At 40.2% G+C, this 25,551-nt stretch overlaps 1 protein-coding gene and 1 long non-coding RNA gene across 2 annotated transcripts in view; one reads left to right on the top strand and one right to left on the bottom strand.

Annotated features, from left to right (window-relative positions):
- LOC147491704 (uncharacterized) overlaps positions 1–25,551 on the bottom strand; it is an 82,182-nt gene that overhangs the window by 16,193 nt on the left and 40,438 nt on the right. The gene's annotated exons all lie outside the window — the stretch shown is intronic.
- On the top strand, positions 22,735–24,706 carry LOC147491706 (small nuclear ribonucleoprotein SmD3b-like). The gene is made up of 5 exons (XM_086568662.1): positions 22,735–22,996; positions 23,850–23,902; positions 24,021–24,087; positions 24,174–24,230; positions 24,424–24,706. Exons 1-5 carry the CDS (start codon positions 22,838–22,840, stop codon positions 24,481–24,483), a joined length of 396 nt encoding a protein of 131 aa, XP_086424788.1. The 5' UTR covers positions 22,735–22,837; the 3' UTR covers positions 24,484–24,706.

Genomic DNA, 25,551 nt, shown 5'->3' with positions numbered 1-25,551 from the left:
CGAGCAAACCTCTTGGCGGGCTGTAAATATGCAAAAGAAGTGGAGAAAGGGGAGTGAACTGAATGAACCCAGTTTCAAAACTTATCAATATTTATAGGGACAAAGAAACTCAAAAGTGAGTAGTACGATTGATATTCTTATACTCTAGTAGTTTTCTCCATAATTCTTAGCTGATGGTGCAATAATGATTGTTAAGGGTGTAAGATCGGCCAGCTTGCATCATCGACTCGACCTTCCACTTCCCTTAAATGGCTCCATAAATGGTCCAGCTTCTGGGCTTTTAACTCTTGCCAAACGTCTCCGTCTAGTTTCTCATAGTGTACCAAGGTGTTTGAAAGAGTACCAAGCTAGGGCGGGTGCTTGCTTATTAGTACCATTCAATAGGTTAATAATTCTAGGAGAGTCAACCATATTACTCTTGTTCTTTGGTATCCAACTGTTATAGCTTAGCATCGTCTGATTATTCTCAGCCAAAAAAAATAATCAATCAACAGTGGACGAAAATCCCACGACAATGTGGTTTAGTTTAATGATATGAAGTCGATCACCACTCAAGTCATCATAAATGAGAATGTGAAAGGATTATTTAGACGTGAAAAGATATAGATCTTCTATATTTTGGTGAATACCTTATCAAAATAGACGCATCTATAATGTTTCCATCTTCAATTAAGTCTCAAAATAAGAGTTGCATACCGCCCATAGTCCCATACCACGTACACTCTTGAGACAATTATAGATAATTTCCTAATATCAAAGAAATTATGTTGTGAATTCTCAAAAGTTCCTAATCGATCAAGGTCAAAGTGGCACGAAGGAGTCCAGCAATTTTTGGGTTCGATCATGTAAACATGTACATAAAATGATCTGCCATAAACAGGTACAGGTAGTTAAATCAAATGAAAATATAGTGTAAGTAAATTAAGCTTATGTCCCTTCATGCGGAGTGAGTATACAAAGGCCATAAGAAATAATATAATTTGTTTATACTTTGATCAACTAAGATAGTTCTGTTGGTCATGTCATGCCATACCATGCTATGCCTTCAATATAACCAAGAGAAGAGAAAAAGATCATCACTACACATTATTTGTGGCATAGGGTTTTCCCAATACTTTGTATTATGACAAAACAATGTAAATTGATCGCGTAATGGTTATTACATTACCAATTAGTAAGATCGCAAATTAGATTCAATGCAACTAATTTAGATTCTTTAATTTACCCTTATATTTATTTTCTTGCAGCTAATGAAAAACGTATATACTTATGTTGATCTTTAATTCCAACATTAAAGGAAAATCTATGTGTACAAAACTTTAGGGGGGGGGGGGGGTGTTAATTATAAGATTATGTTTCCTATTTTTAAGGAAATAATTTATATAAATTTCAAATTTAAAGAGGATTCCTATTTCTGGAAGTTCTTTCCTATTTTTGAGGAATTAGGAAATGAAATGCTTTAAGAAATTCGCAATTTTATAAGATTATGTTTTCTATTTATTAGAAAATAATTGATATAAATTCCAAATTGAAAGAGGATTCCTATTTTTGAAAAAAAATCCTATATTTTTGAGGAATTAGAAATTGGAATACTTTAAGTAATTCACAATTGATGGACTCTTATAAGAGAGTGCCAAGTAGATATCCACGTCACCACAACTCTATCAGGAGAGGCCACCTAGGAGAGAAAAAAGTCTATCGCTCATATTAGAGTGTCACAAAAAAATTTATATAAAAATTTCAAATTGAAAGAGGATTCTTATTTCTGGAAGTTCTTTCCTATTTTTGAGGAATTAGAAATCGGAATGTTTTAAGAAATTCACAATTTTATAAGATTATGTTTTCTATTTTTTAGGAAATAATTGATATAAATTCCAAATTGAAAGAGGATTCCTATTTTTGAAATTCTTTCCTATTTTTGAGAAATTAGGAATTAGAATGTTTTAATCAATTCACAATTGATGGACTCTTATGAGAGAGTGCCAAGTAGATACGTCACCACAACTACATTAGAGAGGCCACCCAGAAGAGAGAAAAGTTTATCTCTCATATTAGAGTGCCACCTAGGAGAGAGAGAAATCTCTTTTAGAGGTCTCTCTTTAGTATATAGATAATAGATTAGAATTTGTTGCTCTAGGTAGTTTGGTTATTGTAAAACACGATTTTGGTATGGCGATCTCAACCATTTATTAGATTGTGATTGAAAGACATGCCTTTGATTGTGAATTGTGAATTGTGATTGGGTTGGAGTAATTTCTTTATTGTGAATTTAGTAACACATGATTAAAAAAATATGGAAAAAGTCCTTATACAAATGTATTTTGGAGTTATTTTTCAAGTTTGATTAAGATTTGGGCGGGTGAGACCTTCTCAAAATTAGGCATTATCTAAGTCCGTGTCAAGATATACTTCCAATTAGGCATTATCTAAGTCCATGTCAAGATATACTTCCAATTTCTAAATTTGATGAAGTCTTCAATTGATCTTAGAAAAATATATTCCAAATTGGTGTTATGATTATTCTAATACAATCGCTTTGTTTTACTGCCATATCCAACTCAGTTAATACTTAAATCATAAAGCGTAAATGATTTCCGAATGAATAATGATTCTGCTAAGTATAAAATCTAGCTTTATCACGTAGGAGATAACTTATAAAATCTAGCTTCATCACCTAGTTAAAAATCGTTCTCAAATTTGATTTTTTTTAAACGGCTCAGATTTTATGATTTTGCAATCATCTTTTCACATAGTTAAACATATCAAATTAGTTGAAATTTTGTATAGATGATCTTCATGGTTAATTGAATACATCTACAAAAAATTAGGTTACAATTAACGTTGTAAATAAAGTTGTGGGGCATGGTATAAACTACGGTATAAAAAGTATGGTAAACAGAACCTGCTCGTATACTTTTTATACCATAGTTTATACCCCCCCCTACGATTTTGCAATCATCTTTTCACATAGTTAAACATTATCAAATTAGTTGAAATTTTGTATAAATGATCTTCATGGTTAGTTGAATACATCTACAAAAAATTAGGTTATAATTAACGTTGTAAATAAAGTTGTGGGGGCATGGTATAAACTACGGTATAAAAAGTATGGTAACCGAACGCCCCCCCCCCAAAAAAAAACAAGATGAGTTAAGTGTTAATAATTTAATTTGTAGATATGATCTACTAACCATTGATAATATCTCCACAAAAATTTGTCTCATTTAGAAATCTCTAACCTAGTTAAAAATCGTTCTCAAATTTGATTTTTTTAAACTGCTCAGATTTTACGATTTTGCAATCATCTTTTGACATAATTAAACAATATCAAATTAGTTGAAATTTTGTAGAGATGATCTTCATGGTTAATTGAACACATCCACAAAAAATTAGGTTACAATTAACGTTGTACATAAAGTTGTGGGCATGATATAAACTATGGTATAAAAAATGTGGTAAACAGAACCTGCTCGATATATATATATACTAGCTTTCGAACTTGTCCTACGAACGGGTGTCGTTATATTAAATTATTTTAAAAAATATTAGCAACTATTCATAACTATGAGATATGGAAATTATATTAATCACTTGTTTAAATTTCTTGCACCACTATCTATCAAAAGAAAACACCAAATCTTGGTAAAACCCATCGATTTATTTTTGTTGTTATGTTTAATAATAGAAGTTTGATTGAAATTTTGTGAGAATGCTCAATGTGGCGAAGATGATACTGAAGCTACTTAAATAGCAAGACATTCCTAATTATAATAAAGTAATTATAATAAACACTACTTAAAATGCAAAACTATACTTGTCGAGATATTATGTTCTCCCTATATATAATACAACTATGTTTCAAGGTTAGTTCAATGCATTTACATCAAGTTTCTAATTTTACGTTAATTATTCTTTGAGGCTAGTTCAATGTATGTAGTTGGATCTAGTTTCCGATTTTCCATTAATTATTCTTTGAGGTTAATTCAATGTAGTTGTATCAAAATTTTGATTTCCCGTTAATTATTATTTGAGGTTAGTTTAGTGCAGTTGCACCAAGTTTACGATTTCCCATTAGTTATTCATTAAAGTTAATTCAGTGTAGTTCCATCTAGTTTTCAATATTTCGTTAATTACTCTTTGAGATTAGTTAATTGCATTTGCATCAAGGTTCTAATTTTTCATTAATTACTCTTTGAGGTTATTTTAATACATCTGTATCCAGTTTCTGATTTCCTGTTAATTATTTTTCGAAGTTAGTTCGCATCTAGCTTCCAATCAATTTTCGATTATTTATGCTTTGAGGGTAGTTCGATGTAGTTACATCCAGTTTCTGATTTCTAGTTAACTATTCTTTAAGGTTATTTCAATGCATTTGCATCTAGTTTCTGATTTTCCGTTAAATATTTATCAAGGATATTGCATCTAATTTCTGATTTCTTGGCCTATTAGTTAATATATGATTTTAGTTTAATGCAGTTACATCCAGTTTTCGATTTTCCGTTAATTATTCTTTGAGGTTAGTTTAATGCAGTTGCATCCAATTTATTAATTATTTTTTTAGGTTAGTTTAATGCATTTGCAGCAAGTTTTCGATTTATTGTTAATTATTTTTTGAGGTTTGTTCAATGCAGTTGCATCAAATTTATGATTTCCCGTTAATTATTCATTGAGGTTAGTTGTAACGCCCGTATTTAAAATACGTATTTAGTTATTAATTTATTAATTAAATTATTTATTTAAAAATCGGTTGGATTTGATTTGGGATACGTGGGCCTGATTTCTAGGCCTGAGTCTGTATTGGGCTTAGGTTTCAAACCCAAGTATATAATCACATTGTTCTAGAGAATAGGGTTTTTAGAGAATAAAATAAAATAAAAATGGAGGCAGAAATGGAAGCTGGATTGCTAGAACGTTGGAGCGCGACGATTCGGACGATGAGGGTTTCGTCGAGTTGAGTTTTAATACAGGTGAGTAGTTAGTTTTTCTACTTCACCGGTATACAGAAACAGTTTTATTGTTCATTCTTCTTCGTCATGTCTCGTTATTATTAAACTAGTTAAATATCGGTATATTGTTTTGGGTTATTATTGAATTGTTGCGGCTTATTGGGCTGTTGAAGCTCGAAAGAGCGTCAATGGCGGCGTCGCGAGTCCAACAGCAAGAAATCGCCAATATTTCTATTTGAACCTTTATTATTATGTTATACTGTTGACCACTCTCTTTTTGTGTGTTTAGATGGTGTATGGATGATGTAGATAGATGATGATCGTTAAACAAAAGAGAAGCGTATCAAAACCTAATTATCCCTCACTAAGTAAAGGATGAGTAGGGTATCGTTCCACTTTTAAGTGTATGTTATGTGAAGGACAGGACTGGAAAGGGGGTTTGAGGGATTAAAAACTAATATTGTAGAGATTGTAGATTCTAATGCTAAACTAAGCTAAATTAACTAAACTATTGAGAATTTATAAGAGAGAGAATTCAAGAGATTAGAATCCACCAATACTTTTAATCTATGACCTTCGCTTCATGGTTGTTCTTACAAGTAGACTACAATTAGGCAATCGAAATGAAAGTGCCGATGCCTTTGGATGAAACATCGTTAACAATTAACTTCTACTTAAGGTTGTTCCTATGTTTATGCTATTAATATCTTCTTTCCTTTTATGTAAGCTTCGGGCAGCCATTCAATGTATTACCAAGAGCAACATCAAGGAGTACTTCCTAATAGGGCAGCCATTCAATGAATCACCACTTAAGGCAAACACAAAGAATACTTCCCTAAAGCGACCACTCGAGCTACCCTTTTTCTAAGGCAACACAAAGAATACTTCCCTAACTCTAAAGAATTACACTACTAGAAGAAAAGTAAAGAACACTAGCATGATATTAATATTGCAAAACATAAACCCTATTCTATACTTCTATCCCCTGGTGTGGGCAATGGAACTAATAACTACAAACATAAAGAACTAACCCGATTGAAGAACACCATGAACCGGAAGAATCATTAAACCTTAAGCGGCTTCATCTCCTCCCTTGAAGGAGAAGATTAGCCTTCCATATAGAAGGAAGAACGGGGAAGAAGAAGAGTTGAAGAACATAAGACTAGAAAGAATAATTTATTAAGACTCTCCTCAAGTTAAGACAATAATATAAGTGAATTGGCAAATTACATGAGGCACTTAGGTCCTCTATTTATAGGGGTTACAATGAGTTCTAGAAGCATTCCAAACCGTCATTTGTTTCCTAATACAAATAGGTTTCTTTTCGAGTCCGACTTTGTCTTCAAAACCGAGAAGGAATTGGCTACAATGATGTCGATTCATGTGTGCGGGCGCATTATCCATCGTCCCGGACTTAATCAATGCGTCACGGGCGATTTCGATCTATCGTCCCGGCACGCAATCAATGCGTCGCCTTTCGATCCATCGTCCCCGCACGATAAGCCCGATTTTCTCTCTTACGCTCTATCCTTCTATCCTCTTTGCGGGCTTTGGTCCAAGCAACGAATCCTTTGGCCTTGGGCTTCCAAATAGACTTTAAAATAGGTCCAAGTCGCATATTTAATAGCTCCAATTCCTTGGCCTTCTCCATGATTGTCCACGGACCTCCCATGTGATCATTAATGCTCCGAATTGCTTCGTTTTACCCCATTTTCTCTAATATTCTACAAACTCTCTTTTTCACCTGTAGAATCTTAAAACACAACTTATAAACACTATTAGTCCACTAAGATAGCTAAACAAGAGGCATAATCGAGGGTTAAATAGCACTTTTTGAGCACTTATCAACTGTGTTGTGTGTGGGTTGGTTTCGGATTGGTGGTCGCGATTTGGAGGAAGGGTGCAGACATAAATCAGGTTGATTGTTTTGGTGGGTGATGTGGGTTTAGAATCGGTTGTTGAGGAGCTGTTCAAGCTCTGAAGGTGCGTCAATGGCGTCGCCTGTCCGTTTTTATTTTGAACTATGGTTGTTGTAGTGATGTTTAATTGGTTGGTTTGAGGTTGGGTAGTGATGGGTGATTGAATGCTGGGTCGGATGGGGTTGTCGGAGGTTGTAGAAGCCGTTAATGGCGGCAGAAATTTGTCTCAGATCTAGTTTTGGTTGAAGATGTTGAAATCAAGAATGGAGGACTTCGCGTTTGTTAAAGTAGTGAGGGTTTTTACCCTCTTCATTTTCGGTTATGTTTGGAGTTTAGGGGTGGCTGGACGTGGGTTGAACAGGTGGTGGCTGGTGGTGGTGGTAGCTGGTGAGGAAGAAGACCTGATGACCGGTTGGGCTTGAGGCTTGGGCCTAAGCTTGTTTAGTTGCTGGGCCGAAATTTCTATTTTTGGTTGGGCCGGACCACATAGTTGCTTTGGGCCAGTTTTCTATTTGTTTTGATTGGGCCCGGTAGTGTTTTAAGTTGTTGGGCCAGTTTAGCTTGATTGTTTGGGGCCAGTCCATAGGACTTAAAATAGAGATCCAAATGGATCTTTCAACATTTAGACTTTTGGGGCCGGGTTCTAAGGTTTGGGCATGGCCAGTTGGGTCCGAACTATTACCTTAGTCATGAGCCCATGAGCCATGCACATTGACCTTAGCCATGAACCATGGCTACGACCCTGAACATGTTGAACATGGAAACGACACTTTGACTTTGACAATGACCGTTGACTGAGGAATGTTCACTTTTTCCAGTTTTTTTTCCATATTTAAGAATATGGACAAATGTAGTAATAAAATATTGTCGAAGCTTGTATAAATTTGGTTCTCATTATCTAAGAAAGATTTGACGTTGATATTATGTATATTTTGACACGTGACGAGATAGAAACTTTAGGAGATATAATATTCCTAAAACGCTATAAAAATGTATGCGATACGTTTGAAGCAATTGTGAAATTATATAATATGTTGGGATATATATATATATATTAAATACAATAGTTTTGGATAAATAAATGTATAAACACTCCATTATTTTATCTGTGAGATGCTACTAGGAGGTAGTAGAGTATTTGTGGATATTTCCCACGGGATTGTGGCTTAGTGCAATAATATATTGGCACGTGAAAGAATAAAAACTGTTAGGAGATGTATTGAAATTGTTATGACACAAATACCAATGGCAAGCTCTGATAACTCAAATACTGATTACAAGCTGTTGTAACTCAAATACTGATTACAAGCCTGTTCACCGCTCTCTCTCTTGGCCGTGTTGCCACACCACTCTCTCAGTTTTCTTTCCTTGCCCTCCCCCTCTTTCTCTTTCTCCCCTCTCTTCCCTTTTATATCCCCTCCCTCTCTCATCTCAACCCTCCACCTGTCCCTCTATCTCGCGGTCCCCTCCCTCCCATGTGTAGGGTTTCCGTATCGCGACCACGTCTTTGTCATCACGATGCGGTGCGGTAGCGGCCTTTGTGTTATGTTAAGTCCGGCCCAATTCCCTATGATATTCGGGGCGGCATCATGCCACTGGATGCCCCCTACCGAGTCAGCGATGATATCTTGATCGGGGAGTCGGAGTTCGCCACCTTCCTCCTTCCGGCCGGTGGTCTCCCCTCTTCCCCTCACGGTTGGGTTCGTGAGTGTTCATCGCGGTTTCCCCTTCGCCCCTCGTTTCTTGTGCATCCACGTGTCTTTTTCATTTGGCTGGTTCTTTTTTGGTGTCCCCTCGATTTCAGCACCCTGCAATTACCCTTTTGCCCCCACCTCTTATAAAAAAGCCCGCCGATTTCTTTTCTCTCTCTCACTCGACCTTTCTTTTCGCCTTTCGGTTCCTCTCCCCCTCTTCCTCCTCCACCTTTCTTCGTTTTCCCAGGCCCGGCCTTTCGGTCGTTTTCTTCGGGTTACGTAGGTGACATTCTTGCTCGTTGCTCTCCCTTTTCTCGGGTTGGTCTCCTTTTCTCTCGGCTTCCTTTTAATTGCTATAGTCGCATTTCTCCTTTGTGTTTGGAACTGTTCATCTCCACTTCCTTTTCTCTCGCTTGTTGTGGTGGGTGCGTCTTCCACCCCGCCCCCGATGTTCGCCTCTAGATCCGCCACCTCCTCCTCCTCCTCCCTACACCGCCGGCCTTTGCCCCCGACCGGGCCAAGGCCCCCTCTACCTCCGGGCAAGCTTTTGCCCTTCCGCCGCCACCACCACGTAGCCGTAGACCTAATCTTGAGGCTGTTAAAGCGGCTTACGGGATACCCGCTGACGTCACCTTAGAGCACGTGCCTGACTTAACTTATTACCCACATTTGGTCCCCCACAAGCCAGGGTGTCTCGTGGCCACGGTAGGACAGATTGTCGCCGGCCTTCGATTGCCTCTCACCCGTCTTGATGTCGAGGTGTGCAATCACTTCAACATCCCCCCATGCCAAGGTATTGGCAATTTCTTGGAGGGTCATGTATGCCGCGAACCACTACAACCGCCGGTACCCCGGGATAACGGTTCGCGACATGGCCGCCCACTTCTACCTCAAGAAGAGCACCAAGGAAGTCAGTGTGGGCTATCACTCATTTTGCCTCCGCCCTAGAAAACCGCACTTTATCCTTCGCATCACTTCCTCCGACAAATTGTGGCACCACTACCCTCTTTATATTTCCGAAAATTTCCTCTCCGCGGATCTTCCACCTGAGTTGAATCTCCATCACCTGGCTTTCCTCCCCAGTGGTGAGTCCCACTCTTTATCTACCCCCATGGAAGTATGTCTTTCGGTTTCTAATCCAACTTGTCGTTTATCTATTTCAGGTTGGCGGCCCGACTCGAGATCGCGACCCTACGACAACATCTTTTCCACGACCTTTCGGAGGATTCGCGGATCCGGGTGCGTGATCGATCCGTGATACTTGGATTGACCACGCCACCGCTTCTCCCCTATTAATCCGATCCCGAGCTGGCATCCATAGGAAAATATAAGCCCCATTTTTTTTCGTCCTCCTCCCCTAAAGAAAGAAAGCCCGTGTCACTTCCCTCCCAAAAAAAACTATCATGCCGCCAACTCATCACTCCGCCCCCAACCTGTTCGTCATACCACTCATTGCTCCGCAGCCCCTACTCCATACCGCTCCCTGGAGACTTGGGAAGACCAATACTCCCCATCTCATTCCTCTTCCACCACTTCTCCCCTTCAAGCATGAGCGCTTAACAAACGCGAACTCTTCGATAATATACTTCGGATGAGGGCGTTGTCGCCGTTGCCCCCCAATCCACCGCTGTTCCTCCATCTCCTCCCCCAGCCTCCAAACGTCCACGGCCCTCCGTCCCTGGAGAAGGCCCCCCATCTAAGGCCGCGCCCCCACCTACCGACCCATTCCTCCATTTTGCCCTTCCTTCAAGCTCCGGAACCGCACCCTGACTATCAAGGACTCTGCTTTGAAGAACCCGGCAGTGGCTTCTTCCCTGTTCTATGGGTCTCACCTCCCCGAAGATATGGCATATGCCGAAGGTGGTTCCTTTGAGTCCCACCGGACTTCCTTCTACACAGGCTGGGAGAAGGTACCCCTCTCTTTGCATTTGATATCTTCCTTCCCTCTCTTTAAGTATTCTGACTTTTGCTCCCTTCTTCAGATGAGTTTGGATATCTCCTTCATGATCCGCGGCCTGTTTGGTGCCAGGGCGCGGATTGATGAACTTGATAAGGAGGTGGCCCACCTAGAAGAGAAGAACTCGGCCGCGGACCTAGACAAGCTCAGGGCCCAAGACGAGCTCAGGACCGCAGAGGCGCCCACCGGCGATATAAACGCCCTCCGGTAGCGAGACCCTTCAAGAAGCATGCTTGCCGCTCACGGACTCCTTTCTCATAAGCACCAAAAGCCCTTGCAGCACTCCATGCGCAGCATGAGGTCGACATGGACGAGCTCCGGGACATCTACCGGGCCCAAGCCGAGAAGAGGGTGGCCAAGAAGGTTAAGGATGAGATTGACCGGCTCACCAAAGAAGGCCGCCTCCTTCCTGAAGCTCCCGCGCCGCTCGCTTATCGAGATCGTTATTGCCAATACAGGGACTCTACTGCCGGAGAGATGTCCGAAATTTGGTAGCCGAGGCTATAGGCATGGCTGCGGACATAATTATAGAAGAAGCCGCCGCTTCGGTGATCCTGGAAAGTACTGTGTCTTGAAAATAGCTTGTTTATGCCCTGGCTAGGCTTCTCTTGATGCTACGTTGTCATACTCTTTATGCTACTTTTTGCTGTATTTTCACTCCCACCAGTTGGGATGTTCATATTATGTTTTGCCCCCTTTTATCTGATTGTTTCTGTCAACCCTCCTGTTCGTGTATTTGACCCAGTAAGAACTGGCCTCTGTTAGCGCATTCCCCCCCGTCGGTTGGGGATGTTTGATTTGCCTGCCCCACGTCCAGATTGGGGCTCCGCTACTCTCTCTACCTCCGGCAGGCACTCTGCCCGCGGCACGCGGAAGCCTCTTCGCTTCCGTTGCCCCTATCTCCCAGGGGTCCGGGGCGACTCCTCTCACCCCGGCCCTGAGAGACCTCACCTTAGTGTGGCAACTCCTTTTGCCCCCTAAGGTTTGGACCTCTCGTCCTTGGGGGGCTCATCCCCTTCCCTTCACTCTGAGGGGTAATGAAAACTCAAACAATAATATTCCACCTCAAAAGTGTTACGGTTTTATATATGTACAAATAGCTCATGCAGTTTTCAGTCTCTTTCATTACATTTACTCGTGAAATATTTTCAACAACCTTACATTCCACGGCTTATCCACCGCTGTTCCCTCCAAGGTTTGTAACCTGTAGGTGCCGGTTCCCCCTACCTCGACCACCACGTAAGGCCCCTCCCACGTCGGGCCCAACTTCCCCTCGCTAGCTTTTTTGGTGCTGGGAGTCACTCTCCGAAGCACCTTGTCTCCCACCGCAAATCTCCTCACTCTCAGCTTTTTGTCGTACTGCCTCTGCAGGCGGCGGTGATATTCCTCCAATTTGATGCGCGCTGTGTCTCTCCTTTCCTCTGCTAGGTTCATGTCTCTGGCCAAAATGCCCCAGTTTGACTTATCCTCGACAGCCGCGGTCCTAGTGGTCGCCGCCACCATCTCTGTTGGTATCACGGCCTCTACTCCATATGCCAATGCAAAAGGGGTTTCATCGGTGGATGTTAAATTGGTCGTCCGATAGGCCCAAAGCACCCGACTTAGTTCGGCTGACGGCCAGACCCCTCCCCCCTCCTCCAACAGTATGGTTTTGTTAGAGGACTCCGCGCCCGTTTCCCTCGGGGTTGTATGGGGCTGAGAATCCCTGCTTTGATGTGATACATTTGCAGAAACCCTAACCTTTGAACCCGTGGTGGGTTCCATTATCCGCGATTATAGCATAGGGCAACCCAAACGGCAAATGATATTTTCCCACAAGAACTTGATCACATGCACCTCTTTCACTGCCAGTAACGCTGCGACTTCAATCCACTTTGTAAAATAGTCGGCCGCGACCAATAAGAACCTCCTCTTACCGCGGGCCATAGGCGGTCCCACTATGTCAAGGGCCCACATCGCGAATGGCCATGGGCTAGACACTCGCAGCTCTGGCTGGGGCCATATATCAACCGAAAAAATCTCGACACTTCTCACATTTTTGAGAATTCCACGCCGCTCTCTTCATGTGAGGCCGGTAACCCCTGTGGTCGAAGCAATCGGTGTTATCTTGTCGTCCCCCGCCGAAGTAGCTCCCCGCATCCCCTTCATGTAGCTCATCAGCACCTCTCGAGCCGATCCCCGCCCCAAGCATTTCAACAAAGGTCCCTTTGAAATTCCTCCGATATAACTCTCCCCTACTAATGTATTGTATCTCCGGTAATGTTCGCTCCAACCTTCTCTCTCCCCGGACCAATATTCTCCCCCTCACAAAAACGCTTGATGGGCAACATCCATCCTTCGCCGCTCTCTCGGTATTCATTATTCCCACCGGTTCCTCGGCTTGGTCCGTCGATCTTTTCACCTCTATAGTCCTTCCTTCAGACCCCGGCATTGCTGCGGCCACATATGCCAGGGCATCAGTGTGACGGTTCTCCCCACGGTTCAAATGTATAAACCGAATCGCCGTGAACTTCGACGCCCGCCCCCGGAGGACCCCCAAGTATCTCGCCATCCTGGGACACCGTGCCGCGAACCCACCATTCGCCTGGCACACCACCAAATTGGAGTCGGAGTACACAGTAAGTTCCTTCACCCCCAAGCCTTCTGCCATTCCCATGCCCGCGATTACCGCCTCATACTCGGCCTCGTTATTGGATGCCGCGAACCCTAATTTCATTGTCAGCTCTAGCCTGTTATTGTCTGGCGTGACCAATACTACGCCGATTCATTTGCCAAGATCCGGTGGGTGACCCGTCGAAACAAACTTCCAACCGTTACCTTCGGCCCCATGGATCCGCTACCACCCCGTTTTTCTCCCTCATTTTCCAAAACCATCTCCTCCCCCCAAGTAGGGTCCTCTGCGGGGAACTCCGCCAAGAACTCGGCCAGGGCCTGAGCCTTCTCCGCTGTCCTAACCTGATATTGGATCTCATATGCACTCAGCATCACGGCCCATTTCAACATTCTCCCAGATTTCTCTGCCCTCAGAGCCTGCTTAAGGGGCAAGTTCGCGACCACGATCACCGAGTGTGCCAGTAGGGCTTTAGTTTGGGGCCGAAAATATCAAAGGCGCGGTATTCTCCACGCGACTATACCGGGTTTCCGCATCCAACATCGTCTTGCTCTGAAAGTACACCGGTCTTTCTATCTTATCCACTACTCGAACGAGGACCGAAATGATTCGTAATCGTGACCCCTAGATACTGGATACAATTTCTCTCCTCTTCCCGGTCAGCGACAACAAGGGGATCTCCCCAAATACCTTTTGAGCCCCGAATGCCTCGTTCACACTCTGCCCCATCGCGAAATCCGCGGAGTTCCTCAACCCGTCGATCTACGGTGACTGCATTTTCGTCGACGACCCGATATGAATCTATTGAGAGCCGCAACCCTTCCAAACCAACCGGCTGCACCTCCTTTTATCGTCTGCGGGCGAGGCATCTCTACCAATGACCTAATCTGCTCTCGGGTTTGCCTCTATCCCTCGGCTGTGTCACAATATACCCTAGAAATTTCCACCGTGGTCACCCCAAATGTACATTTCGGGGTTGAGCTTCAAATTGTGGGTCGCGATTATCCGGAATGTCTCCTCCAACCCTCCAAATGTTCCTGCTCCGACATGCTCTTTTCCACCATATCATCGATGTATATCTCAATGCCTTTGCGAATTTTGCCCTCGAACATCTTCTCTCGGTATTGGAATGTGGCCCCTGCATTTTTCAACCCAAAACGGCATTCTCGTGTAGCGGTATGTGCCTCCTTCCACTTCTGAAGGAGGTCTTCTCTGATCCGGACCATACATCGCCACCGGTTGTACCCCATCGATCGTCCATAAATGAGAACATCTTTGAACCCCCGCCGTCTCCGGTCTACCAACTCGTCAACTCATGCGGCATTGGATAACCGTCTTTTCGGGCACTCTAAATTTACATCCGTGAAGTCAACACACATCCCGACCTTCCCATTCTTCTTCGGGACGCTGACTATGTTGAATGACCGGTCCGTGAATTCCACGCCCCTTATAATTCCCGCATTCTTTAATCGGCCACTTCTTCAGTTCCTTCCGCGTATTTGGGCCTCATACCCCTCATCTTCGTCTCCCACCGCTTCGTCCTCCCTCATATCGCGGTGATGACATCGCGATTCGGATCTAAACCGGTGATATCCTCTATCCCCACGCAAAGGCGTCTTTGTTTCTCCCCAAGCATTGTATCAGCTTCTCCCTCCATTCCACTGCAAGACTCGACCCTATCGACGTGAACTTCTCTTCCTCTCCCTGCCCCAGGTTTACCATCTCTATCTCATCCAAAGTTTTTGGGATCACCGCGACTTGCTCCCCCCCTTCTGCGGCTCCGCACTGTAATTGCTACGCGGACCTCTTCCTGGAGCTCGTCGGCATATCCTCTGGTCCGCGGGACATCCTTTTGATGGTATTCTGGTGACTATTTTTGGATGCCACCTGATCTCCGCGGACCTCATATGTTCCGTTAGGGGTGTGGAATCGAATAACTTGATAGTACGCCGACGGGCACCGCCCTCATCTCATGTATCCATCTCCTCCCCGAATCGCGTTATCGAGCCGGAATCGACCACCATAAACCTTGAGAACACCGCCACCGGTCCCGCGGTTACTGGTAGCAAGAGTTCCCCCATAGGCTCAGTGAAGCTCCCATTGAATCCGTACAAACTTGTCCGCGGAGGTCTCAGTTGTCCCGGGTTGATCCCCATCTCCTCTAGAGCCCTCGAACAGCAAAGAAATCCACGGCGCTTACCACAGATCTACCAGACCCTTTTGACCACATAATTACCCATCGCTCTCGTAATGACCAACGATCCTCATCGCGGTGTATCCACGGCTTTCGGAGTGTCCGCCTTGGAGAATGTAATTGTCTCTTCCATTGTCTCTTCCCCAGTATCTCGCCTCGGTGTGACTCATTGACCTGCTGGATACTCGCCGCCTCGCCGACCTTGTCCCGTGGGCATTATGGCTCGGTGCTTCCCGTTGAAAATAACATTTATAGTTCCCATATTCGCCTCGCCTGCGCTACCGCTCCTATTTGGAGGTTCTCCCACAAATTCCCTCGGATCCCCTTTCCACCGATCTCGGACTAACCATTTTAAGGCATAACAATCGTTGGTCTCGTGATTGTTACCGTGATAGTCGCGGTATGGCTTGTTAGGCATTTCCGCGGAATGGTTCAAGCGGCCCTTCATATCCTTGCACATTTTTTTATCAACGACAATATCTCACTCAATGGTCTCACCAGGGATTTGTCTCAATTAGCGGTATGGCTTCCTCTCCTCTCGCTCTCTTGAACTACTTCCCTCCCTCTTTCCGGCCTCGATGATTGTCCGGTATCTCTTTTGCCTCGGTCATTTCCCCGGTCTTGCAGCGTTCCCTCTATTTCTCCATCGCATTGATCTTGTCTTTGCCTCCCTCTTCGATTCCTTTCGCATGGTATCTTCGTATCGATGTACTTTTCTACCAGCGGGTATAATTCATGCAAAGGTCGCAATCTCGTTCTTAGCCACGGTGATGGACCGCCCGTCCCCGTCGCACCCACTTTTCGAATATTATTACCGCGTTCGTCCGGATTTTCCACCTTTAAGGTCTCGGCCTTTCCTTGACCGGCACGGATACTTTCGGCGGACTCAGCGGATCTTTGTCTAACATTGAATAAGGCGCGATGTCTACCACCCTCCTCTTGATGTATAAAATGGTCAACAAATGCCCGTCTAGCTCTTGGAAATTCGTTATGCTCTTTTGAGGTAATCGATAGTACCGGTCGAAAGCCCCACCCTTAAGGCTAGCCGGGAACATCATGCACCGTAGACCATCATCATACCTTCTTGCCGAGAGGCATCTTTCGTCCGAAGTGATGGATGTGATCTCGCCGGGTCCCCGTGCCGCCATACCTCGAATCTCGGTGGTTGGCGTTTTGGTACCTCGGACGTCCATATCGCGTCCGCCCGAGTTCGCGATTCAACCCGCCACCACTTGATGGCCGCGCCGTTTGGGCCTTTGCGTTGAAGATTAAGCCTGCAGCCATTTGTTAATCATTTCTTTGGACCTGCTCCATTGTTAACCCGGTCACCGGATTGTCCACCAAGGTCGGTCCTTGCTCCTCCTCCTCCCTTTTTCTCTCTCGCTTCCTCTTGTCTCATCCCGGATTCTTCCTCCCTTATCTCTTTTCTCTCCTCGGCTCCTCATTTTCCTCTCTCCTCCCTCCAATTTCTTCTCGCATGAGCCGCTTCCTCCTCTGCTCTTCTTTCCTCCTCCTCGCCCCTCTCCTTCTTCCACCGCCGCTTAGGCATTTGTTTCGGACTCTCGCCTTTCGGGGCCTACCCAATCGCCTTCTTTGGTGCCATTTCTACCCTGTTTGTCCCCGGGCGGCGCCAAATGTTATGACACAAATACCAATGGCAAGCTCGATAACTCAAATACGATTACAAGTGTTGTAACTCAAATCGCGATTACAAGTCATTGTAACTCAAATCTTCGATTACAAGCACGTTCACCGCTCTCTCTCTCTTGGCGTGTTGCCACCACTCTCTCACTTTTCTTTCCTTGCCCTCCCCTCTTTCTCTTTCTCCCCTCTCTTCCCTTTTTATATCCCTCCTCTCTCATCTCAACCCTCCACTGTCCCTCTCATCTCAGCGGTCCCTCCCTCCATGTGTAGGGTTTCGATACACGACCCGCGTCTTCGTCATCACGATCACGGTGCGCCTAGCGCGTTATGTTAAGTCCGCCCATTCCTATGATATTCCAGGACGGCATCATGCCACTACAGAAATAATTCTACATATATTTGGCTTAGTGCAATAATGTATTTGACATGTACGTGATATAGTGATAATGTAGATTGTATTATAATGAGAAACGTTGAGCTTCAGTACAATTAAGTATACTGGCATGGGATAGAATAAGAATTATTCTGAGATATAAAGGTATGACACCGGAATAAATTACGTAACGAAAATCCTAGAACCTAGCTACCATAACTCATGTGATTTGCCTTTGTGATATGATTGGCCCTTCAGGCGTTTCAGTGAATCTGAATGGCCCTTCTAGCGTAAGTAATGTGATTGGCCCTTCTGGCGTTTCAATGAAGCTGAATGTCCCTTCTGGCGTAGCCGAATAGTGGCTTGATTATTCCGTTAAAAATTAGAGCGAGGCCGAACGCGATATTTTATGCCGTATAATGGCGATTCTCACATAATGGCTTTTCGTGTAAGGGTTACGGTGTCGCGGCATCCCGGGATAGTTACGTCTGGTGGTTCATTATGTGAGGGGAGGCATGTGGATGTACATGTTCGGCATTAGGGAAGCGATTGTGGTAGCCAGGAAAACTAGGTAAGACATAGATACGACGTGATTTTAGGGACACGCAAAGAAAGCCTTAATTAATATAATTATGGTAATGTGTTGGTTAATGATGTATCTTTAGATAGATGATTGTATATGATTTTGCAGAAGTGTGGTTCAAACTAATTACTTGTGCAAAGACAACCCACTCTGTAATTGAGCATGAAATACGGTAAGTATAGAATATGCTTGGCTGGTTATTAGTTTAGTTAGAACCTAAGGCGCCTCGTGGAGGAACTAAATACCTTTTTATTATGCGTATGATTTGTTATGTGGTTAGTGGGAAGTTAAGGCGCCTCAGTGGAGGAACTACCTGCCTTACTTATTGTAGTTAAGCATGTTGTATTAGTTGTTGGAAGTTAAAGAGCCTCGGTAGAAAACTAAATGCCTTATGGATTGTGTATATATATGTACAAGTATATATTGTATTTTAGAATTTACTCACACCAAATTTTTATAATGTCTTGACCCGTTGCATGTTTGCTTATCGGTGTGTTCATTAAATGAACATAGTTGATAAGTCTTGACATGTTTAGTGTTGAAGAAGGTTGGTTGCTGCTTGTGGTTTGCATTAGCGTTGCATTTCAGGATATGTTTTGTTTTCCCTTGAGGTGATATAGATTTTCAGTTGAGATAAGGTTATTTGTATTTTCATTTGTAAATTTAAATAAAGAATTATTGAAAAGAGATTTGTAACCTAATCTTATTTGTAAATTTTTGTAATGAAGATGACTTTTGTTTAAGTTAAAATTTTTATTGGTTTTTAATTATCCGCATATTTAAACTGTTTATGGGTTTTTGGGAGTTGAGAGTGCGTCACATCTCGTAGATCGAAGAGTTGGGAACAAATATTGTTTTTCCGAATTCTGTTGAAATTCGGGGTGTGACATTAGTTCAATGCATTTGCATCCATTTTTTTATGTTTCTATATTAGTTAATTAGTCTTTAGATTAGTTCATTACATTTGCATTCGGTTTTGATTTTTTCATTAATAACTCTTTGAGGTTAGTTCAATACATCTGCATCTAATTTATGATTTATGATTATTTATGCTTTGAGGTTTTAATTAGTTCGATGCAATTTCATCCGGTTTCTGATTTCCCATTAACTATTCTTTGAGGTTATTTTAATGCATTTGCATGTAGTTTCTGATTTCCCGTCAATTATTCTATGAGGTTAGTTTAATGCAGTTGCATTTGGTTTTTGATTTTCTGTTAATTATATTTTGAGGTTAGTTTAATGCATTTGCATCTAGTTTCTGATTTATCGTTAATTATTATTTGAGGTTTGTTTGATGCATTTTTGCATACCGTTTCCGATTTACCATTAAATATTTTTCAAGGATTTGCATCCAATTTCTAATTTCCCATTAGTTATTCTCTGACGTTAGTTTAATACAGTTGCATCCAGTTTCCGATTTCTAATTAATTAATTTTTGAGTTTAGTTTATTGCATTTGCATAAAGTTTTCGATTTCCCGTTAATTACTCTTTGAGCTCAGTTCAATGTATTTGAATCCAGTTTTCGATTTCCTTTTAATTATCCAATGTGGTGTGTAATACCAACTTTCTACTTATCCATCTGTAGTGTCCTTGCAAACATGACATAAAAATAAATTATGTTTGATTTACTATATTGGATCATCAAAGATTATCCAGTTCCCGATTTTCCGTTAATTATTCTTTAAATTATATACCTGACTCACTATGTGGGATCTTCAAAGATTATCTACGAACGAGTCCTGTCATATTAATTATTCTGTAAAATATATGCAACTATATATGCATAACTATTATATACATATATTATATTGCTCACTCATCCAAATTTCTTATAACATGAAAACCTCACATACTCTTTATTAAAAAAAAAATAACTCACCATTAGTAAAACCCTTCAACTTCATTTGTTGTTTAATAATTGAAGTTTGATTGAAGTTTTGTAAAATTGTCTAATAAGATGAAGTTCATATTGAAGCTACTTGAATAGCAAGGTGTTCCCAATTATACGAAAAAAGATAAGATAAACACTGTTTTAAATGCAAAACTATACTTATCGAGACATTCCCACAACATATAACACAACTATATTTTGAGGTTAGTTCAATGCATTTGCATCCAGTTTCTGATTTTCTGTTATTTATTTTTTGAGGTTAGTTCAATGTTGCATCCCGTTTCCGATTTCTTGTTAATTATTATTTGTTATAGTTTAATGCATTTGCATCCAATTTCCAATTTCATGCTAATTATTCTTCGAGCTCAGTTCAATGTATTTGCATCCAGTTTTCGATTTCCCGTTAATCATTTTTTGAGATTAGTTTAATATATTTGCATCCGCCGGTTCGATTTCTTTATTATTATTCGATGAGGTTGTATTTGCATCTAGTTTTTGATTTCCCGTTAATTATTGTTTGAGGTTAGTTCAATGAATTTGCATCCAATTTCCAATTTTCTGTTAATTATTTCTTGAGGTTAGTTTAATGCATTTGCATCAAATTTATTTTTTGAAATTAGTTCAGTGTAGTTGCATCCAGTTTCCGATTTCCCGTTAATTATTTGTAAAGATTAGTTTCACGCATTTGCATCCTGTTTCCAATTTATAGTTATTTTTTTTAGGTTAGTTCAATACAGTTGCATCCAGTTTTTGATTTCCCAGTAATTTAATCTCTGATGGTTAGTTCAATGCATTTGCATCCAGTTTCCGATTTCTCGACAATGATTTGTTGGTGTTAGTTTGATGTATTTGCATTCAAGTTTTGATTTCCCATAATTATTCTTTGAGACTAGTTTAATGCAGTTGTATCAATATTCTGATTGTCCATTAATTAATTTTTAAGATTAGTTTAATACTTGCATGTGTATCCAATTTCCGATTTTTCGTTAAATATTATTTGAGGTTAGTTCGATGCATTTGTATCTAGTTTTCTGTTTTTCGTTAATTGTTCTTTGACGTTAGTTTCATACAGTATTATATATATTTGAAAATATTTGTTATTATTGGTTTTTTTTTCCCAATTGCTATTATATATTTTGTGATGTTATTTTTTGTATAATTTAATTTTCCATATGTAATTTGTTTTGGTTTGGTTTGGTATATAATTTATTTAAGCCTAACGTCTATTTTAACTAAATCAATAGTTATATAATTTATTTAAGCCAATGTCCATTTTAACTGAATCTCGTTATTCCGCTAAAATTGGAAATTATCAAATTCATAAATTTAATTAGAATATGTCAGAATTATTGTGGTGTGGTTTTGAAATCCTTAACTATGACTAAATTTTACACTTCAAATTGATTCAACTTTATTTGTTAGGCCCATATATATAGTGCATACAATATAATTTTATTTGTTTTTTGTGTACACTATTACCTATTTTATGATTAATTTATTTATTTTTTTCTTTTTTCTCAGTCACATGTGTGGTTAACAAATGCATAAAGTAAATGTTCAAGCAACTTAATTCATTTTTTCATTTGTTCTTTCGTAGTTTCATTATCATTTTCTAGAAAGAAACTCTGTTATGTTAAACTTCACCTGAGATTAGTGTGGAAACTATTCTTTGTGGCGTAAGGATTTTAGAAAAATCGTTTTTGGTTGAAAATATTGTTTTTTGCAATTTAGTTATTTTTTTAGGTTAGTTCAATACAGTTGCATCCAGTTTCCGATTTCCCGATAATTTAATCTCTGAGGGTTAGTTCAATGCATTTGCACCCAGTTTCCGATTTTCCGACAATTATTTGTTGGTGTTAGTTTAATGTAGTTGTATCAATATTCTGATTGTCCATTAATTAATTTTTAAGATTAGTTTATTAGTTTAATGCTTGCATGTGCATCTAATCTTTAAAAGTCTCATATTTTTTTTGGAATTAGCCCATGTGTTTAGCAAATATTGGAGACTCTGTGAAGGCTAAAAAAATAGAGCCAAGAGGGTATAGCTATAATATATATATAAGGATATACCTGCCCGTTATATGAGCTCCACTTATACGAACTCCAAAAAAACTCCACCATGAAAAACAATGAATTAGAAGTTGATTTTTGGTGGAGATGTTCTCCCCACAATATAGATTATCTTTAGAAAAAATCAGCACATTTGAAAATGTCTAGACGTATCAAAATTTGCTTATAATGTTATAAAATTATCCAACAGTCTAGATTTTTCAAATATCAAAACAACTTTTGATAATGTTAAACATTTTTGTTTGGGTTGATTTTTTGTAGAAAGATTCTCCATTATGAGAAAACTATCTTCACCAAAAATCAACCCTGAATTCATTTTATAAATCTACTTTATGTGGTGGAGTTTATATGACGGACTCATCTATTTTAAAATCCGTGACCCTCATCTACAGTCCTGCAACAGTGATAATTTTTTTTTTTGTGTATCTCTAAATCTTTTGGTTTTGTTTTAACAATTTTACCCTTGTTTTTTTTAGTAGAGATTGACGATATTATCCTTATAGTTTTAAGCAAAACGCACAACGTGTGTGCATCAATATAGAATCTAGAATATATCTATATCCATTGTAGCTCAATTTGTTGTGCGCTTGACCTCCATATCCTTTGTATTATTTATTTTGGAAATTAAAAAAAAATATATTCTTTTGTCAAAAAAAAAAAATAAAATAAAAAATGAAGAACTTTGAATTGCTGTCATACTGCTAAAGATTAGCTGTATAACAACTTAAAATAAGCAAAACTCATGGTTGAGTCCAATGGTTTTAGAGATAGGAATTGGGAAGTGCACTAGTAGCATTGGACTGAATTTTGAGGACTGGAGTAAAGTAAAAACAAAAGCCCATATGTGGGTGGGCTTGAACCGATCCAGTTTCTTCTTATATTAAGAAAAGCCGAAAGTGAGAGAGAAGAAGAAAAGGTTTTTAGGGTTTGCAAGAAAAGAGATCAGTAGTGAAAATGAGTAGAAGCTTAGGAATACCAGTGAAGTTACTTCACGAAGCAGCTGGACACATCGTAACTGTTGAGTTGAAAAGTGGTGAACTTTATAGAGGTAGTATGATTGAATGCGAAGATAATTGGAATTGCCAGCTCGAAAACATCACTTTCACTGCTAAGGTACTAATTTTCTCGTCTCTTTAATTCTTTTGATAGTTTACTTTCTTTTCCATAGCCTGTTTTGGAAACTTAAGGAAATATATAATAGAAGGAAACCAATTTGAAAGAGGGAAGGGAGTGTTGATTGTGCTAGATTGAATTGTATTGTTGATAACATTCAAAGTCTAGTTTGAAGAAGAAAAAAATAAATTATTATTCATTCCCTTAAAAACTTAAACTGCTTCTGCCTGTCCCTTTTTCTCGTTTTATTTCTTACCTATATTTTGAAACAGCTTTTTAAGTTGATGCTAATTTTGCACATGTACAGATGAGCATGTGACATGTTTTCATGCTTCAAAAGTGTCTCATGTGTACATGTTTAACAAAGAGGCCTTAAGCTTGTAAATTACCAGTGGATCTTCTTCCTGTCATTTAACCTCACATTTGTATGAATCTAGATTTAGGAATTGCTGAAAAGATTAAGAATTGTTTATCATATATAATTGTTTTTTCTATTTTACATGGACTCGCCATATTTCAAATTTAATCCGTGTTGGATACATATCCACGTGTCTGTCGGACACATTGTGTGCTATATACCAAATACCTCAATTTTTTATAGTTCACTTCGTATCCGTGTCAGACGCAGACACACGTATCTGTGTCAATGTAACTTGGTTCTTTTTCATTTCTAATCTGTTGCTATTAGCATACTGTATAGGATTGGTACAAAAAGTAAAGACTTCACAAATAGAAATCACTGAATCGCCTTATACTATGATTGTTGTTTCATGGGTTTAATAATGCAGCTTATCTTCACTCATTAGTATCTGGCATTGCTGTTTTGATTGACATAAGTTTTTTTTACATGAAGGATGGGAAGACCACACAACTTGAGCATGTTTTCATCCGAGGAAGCAAAGTTAGGTAAACACATGAGCTTGTCTGTTTTGGATTTACAATGTGCTATTATAATTTGTTGTGTATTTAATATATTTGTGGCAATTGTTAGTTGACTGATCCCATTGAAATATTGATAAATAAGGTTCATGGTCATTCCTGATATGCTCAAACATGCTCCAATGTTCAAACGCCTGGATGCTAAAATCAAGGTAAGTTTGCCATGCGTTCATCATTTTTAATTTTGAATACTGAAGTTCTGGTGTGATTTATTTTGCTTTTTCTTGGCCTCTTTTAGGGTAAGGGTTCAGCTCTTGGAGTTGGTCGTGGTCGTGCTGTGGCAATGAAGGCTAGAGTATGTTTTTTTTTTAAAATTTCTTCTCTCCATTTGAACTGTTACTTTTATTTACAGTTTTACTATAAATGGGGAGCCTGAAATCCCTCTTTGGAACTGATGTGGAAAAACAAATTTATTTCTCTTTCAAAGTCTTGAAGAAAACATAATTTTTTCTTCAGAGACATTTATGTTTTTATTTTTCCTTTTGCAGGCGCAGGCTGCTGGTCGTGGGGCTCCCCCTGGTAGAGGTGTACCACCGGTACGGAGATAAACAGTCCTGAAATTTTGCACCTTGTATTATGGTGTCCTTTTCTACTATACTGGGGACAAAAAATCTTTTTCATTAAGGAATCTTCCTGGTTAACAAGTTTGTGTAAGTAACTAGTTTCTATTGTGATAGCTGATTTGTAATTTGAGAACCACCTGCATTTTAAGACCATCTATGTTTTTTTTCATTCTCTAAATCAAGTCTTTAGTTTTGAATTTTGGATAAATCCGTCTGTTGCTTACACCATCTCAGTAGGAACACAAACGATATCAATATATGTATATGTATAGTACAAATTCAATATGTTGAAACTGACAGTTGGAATGGGAATAACATCCATTTTCTTGAAGTTAAAACGAGAATTTGAAGAAAAATAAGAAGGAATACTCATAACCGAATAATGTCTTGAAAATTGATTTGGAAAAAAATCGGAATTAGTACATATTCATTGATGCTAACTATCATGGTATGTTCATTGATGCTAACTATCATGGTCAATGATTCCGTCACGCCATATTTCTTCATAACCCATAGTTCCACGTAGTTGCTATAATTGTAGATGATGCAAAGCTGCCCATCTTCTCACCTCGTTAAAACTTTCACTCACTATGTTGAAAGCAATGATTTTTGTTCCTGGTGTGCCACTGATACTTGCCAACCAATGAAGTGAACCATTAACAAGTACCCATGGATGTTTTCATAATTTGATATTTTTCGATTATACATATCTCGTAAAATCCTTGTATTTTCTAGTAGACGGATTCCATAAGCATATGCACATATACGAATCGTATAAGCTGGCTAAGCATAGCAGTCCATGACAAGAACCACATACGACCTGGAATTCCGTCAAAGGATGACGTTTCTTTAGAACTCTATGGTCATATGCTTTACCGTCTAGTGAATAGATCTTACTAACAGTGGCCATAAGTTTGAGGTCTTTCTTATTTTTCATTGATTGATTAAGGTGTGCCGCGATGAACTTTGGGGCCGGTTTGTAAATCATGCCAAGATTTTGATACACACCTGAATCGAAAAAGAGACTTGACTGGGCAGTCTTGAGAGTATATC

This window comes from Coptis chinensis, chromosome 6 (assembly GCF_015680905.1).
Source record: "Coptis chinensis isolate HL-2020 chromosome 6, ASM1568090v1, whole genome shotgun sequence".
Taxonomy (NCBI): Eukaryota; Viridiplantae; Streptophyta; class Magnoliopsida; order Ranunculales; family Ranunculaceae; genus Coptis; species Coptis chinensis.
The sequence above is the reverse complement of the archived record's forward strand: the minus strand, read 5'-3'. Positions and strand labels throughout refer to the sequence as shown.

Bases quoted from the DNA above. Each gene is read 5' to 3' on its own strand.
- LOC147491706 (XM_086568662.1), top strand. From the start codon at position 22,838: ATGAGTAGAAGCTTAGGAATACCAGTGAAGTTACTTCACGAAGCAGCT. The intron at 24,088-24,173 runs GTAAGTTTGCCA...GGCCTCTTTTAG, and splicing joins GCCTGGATGCTAAAATCAAG to GGTAAGGGTTCAGCTCTTGG. The intron at 24,231-24,423 runs GTATGTTTTTTT...TTCCTTTTGCAG, and splicing joins CTGTGGCAATGAAGGCTAGA to GCGCAGGCTGCTGGTCGTGG.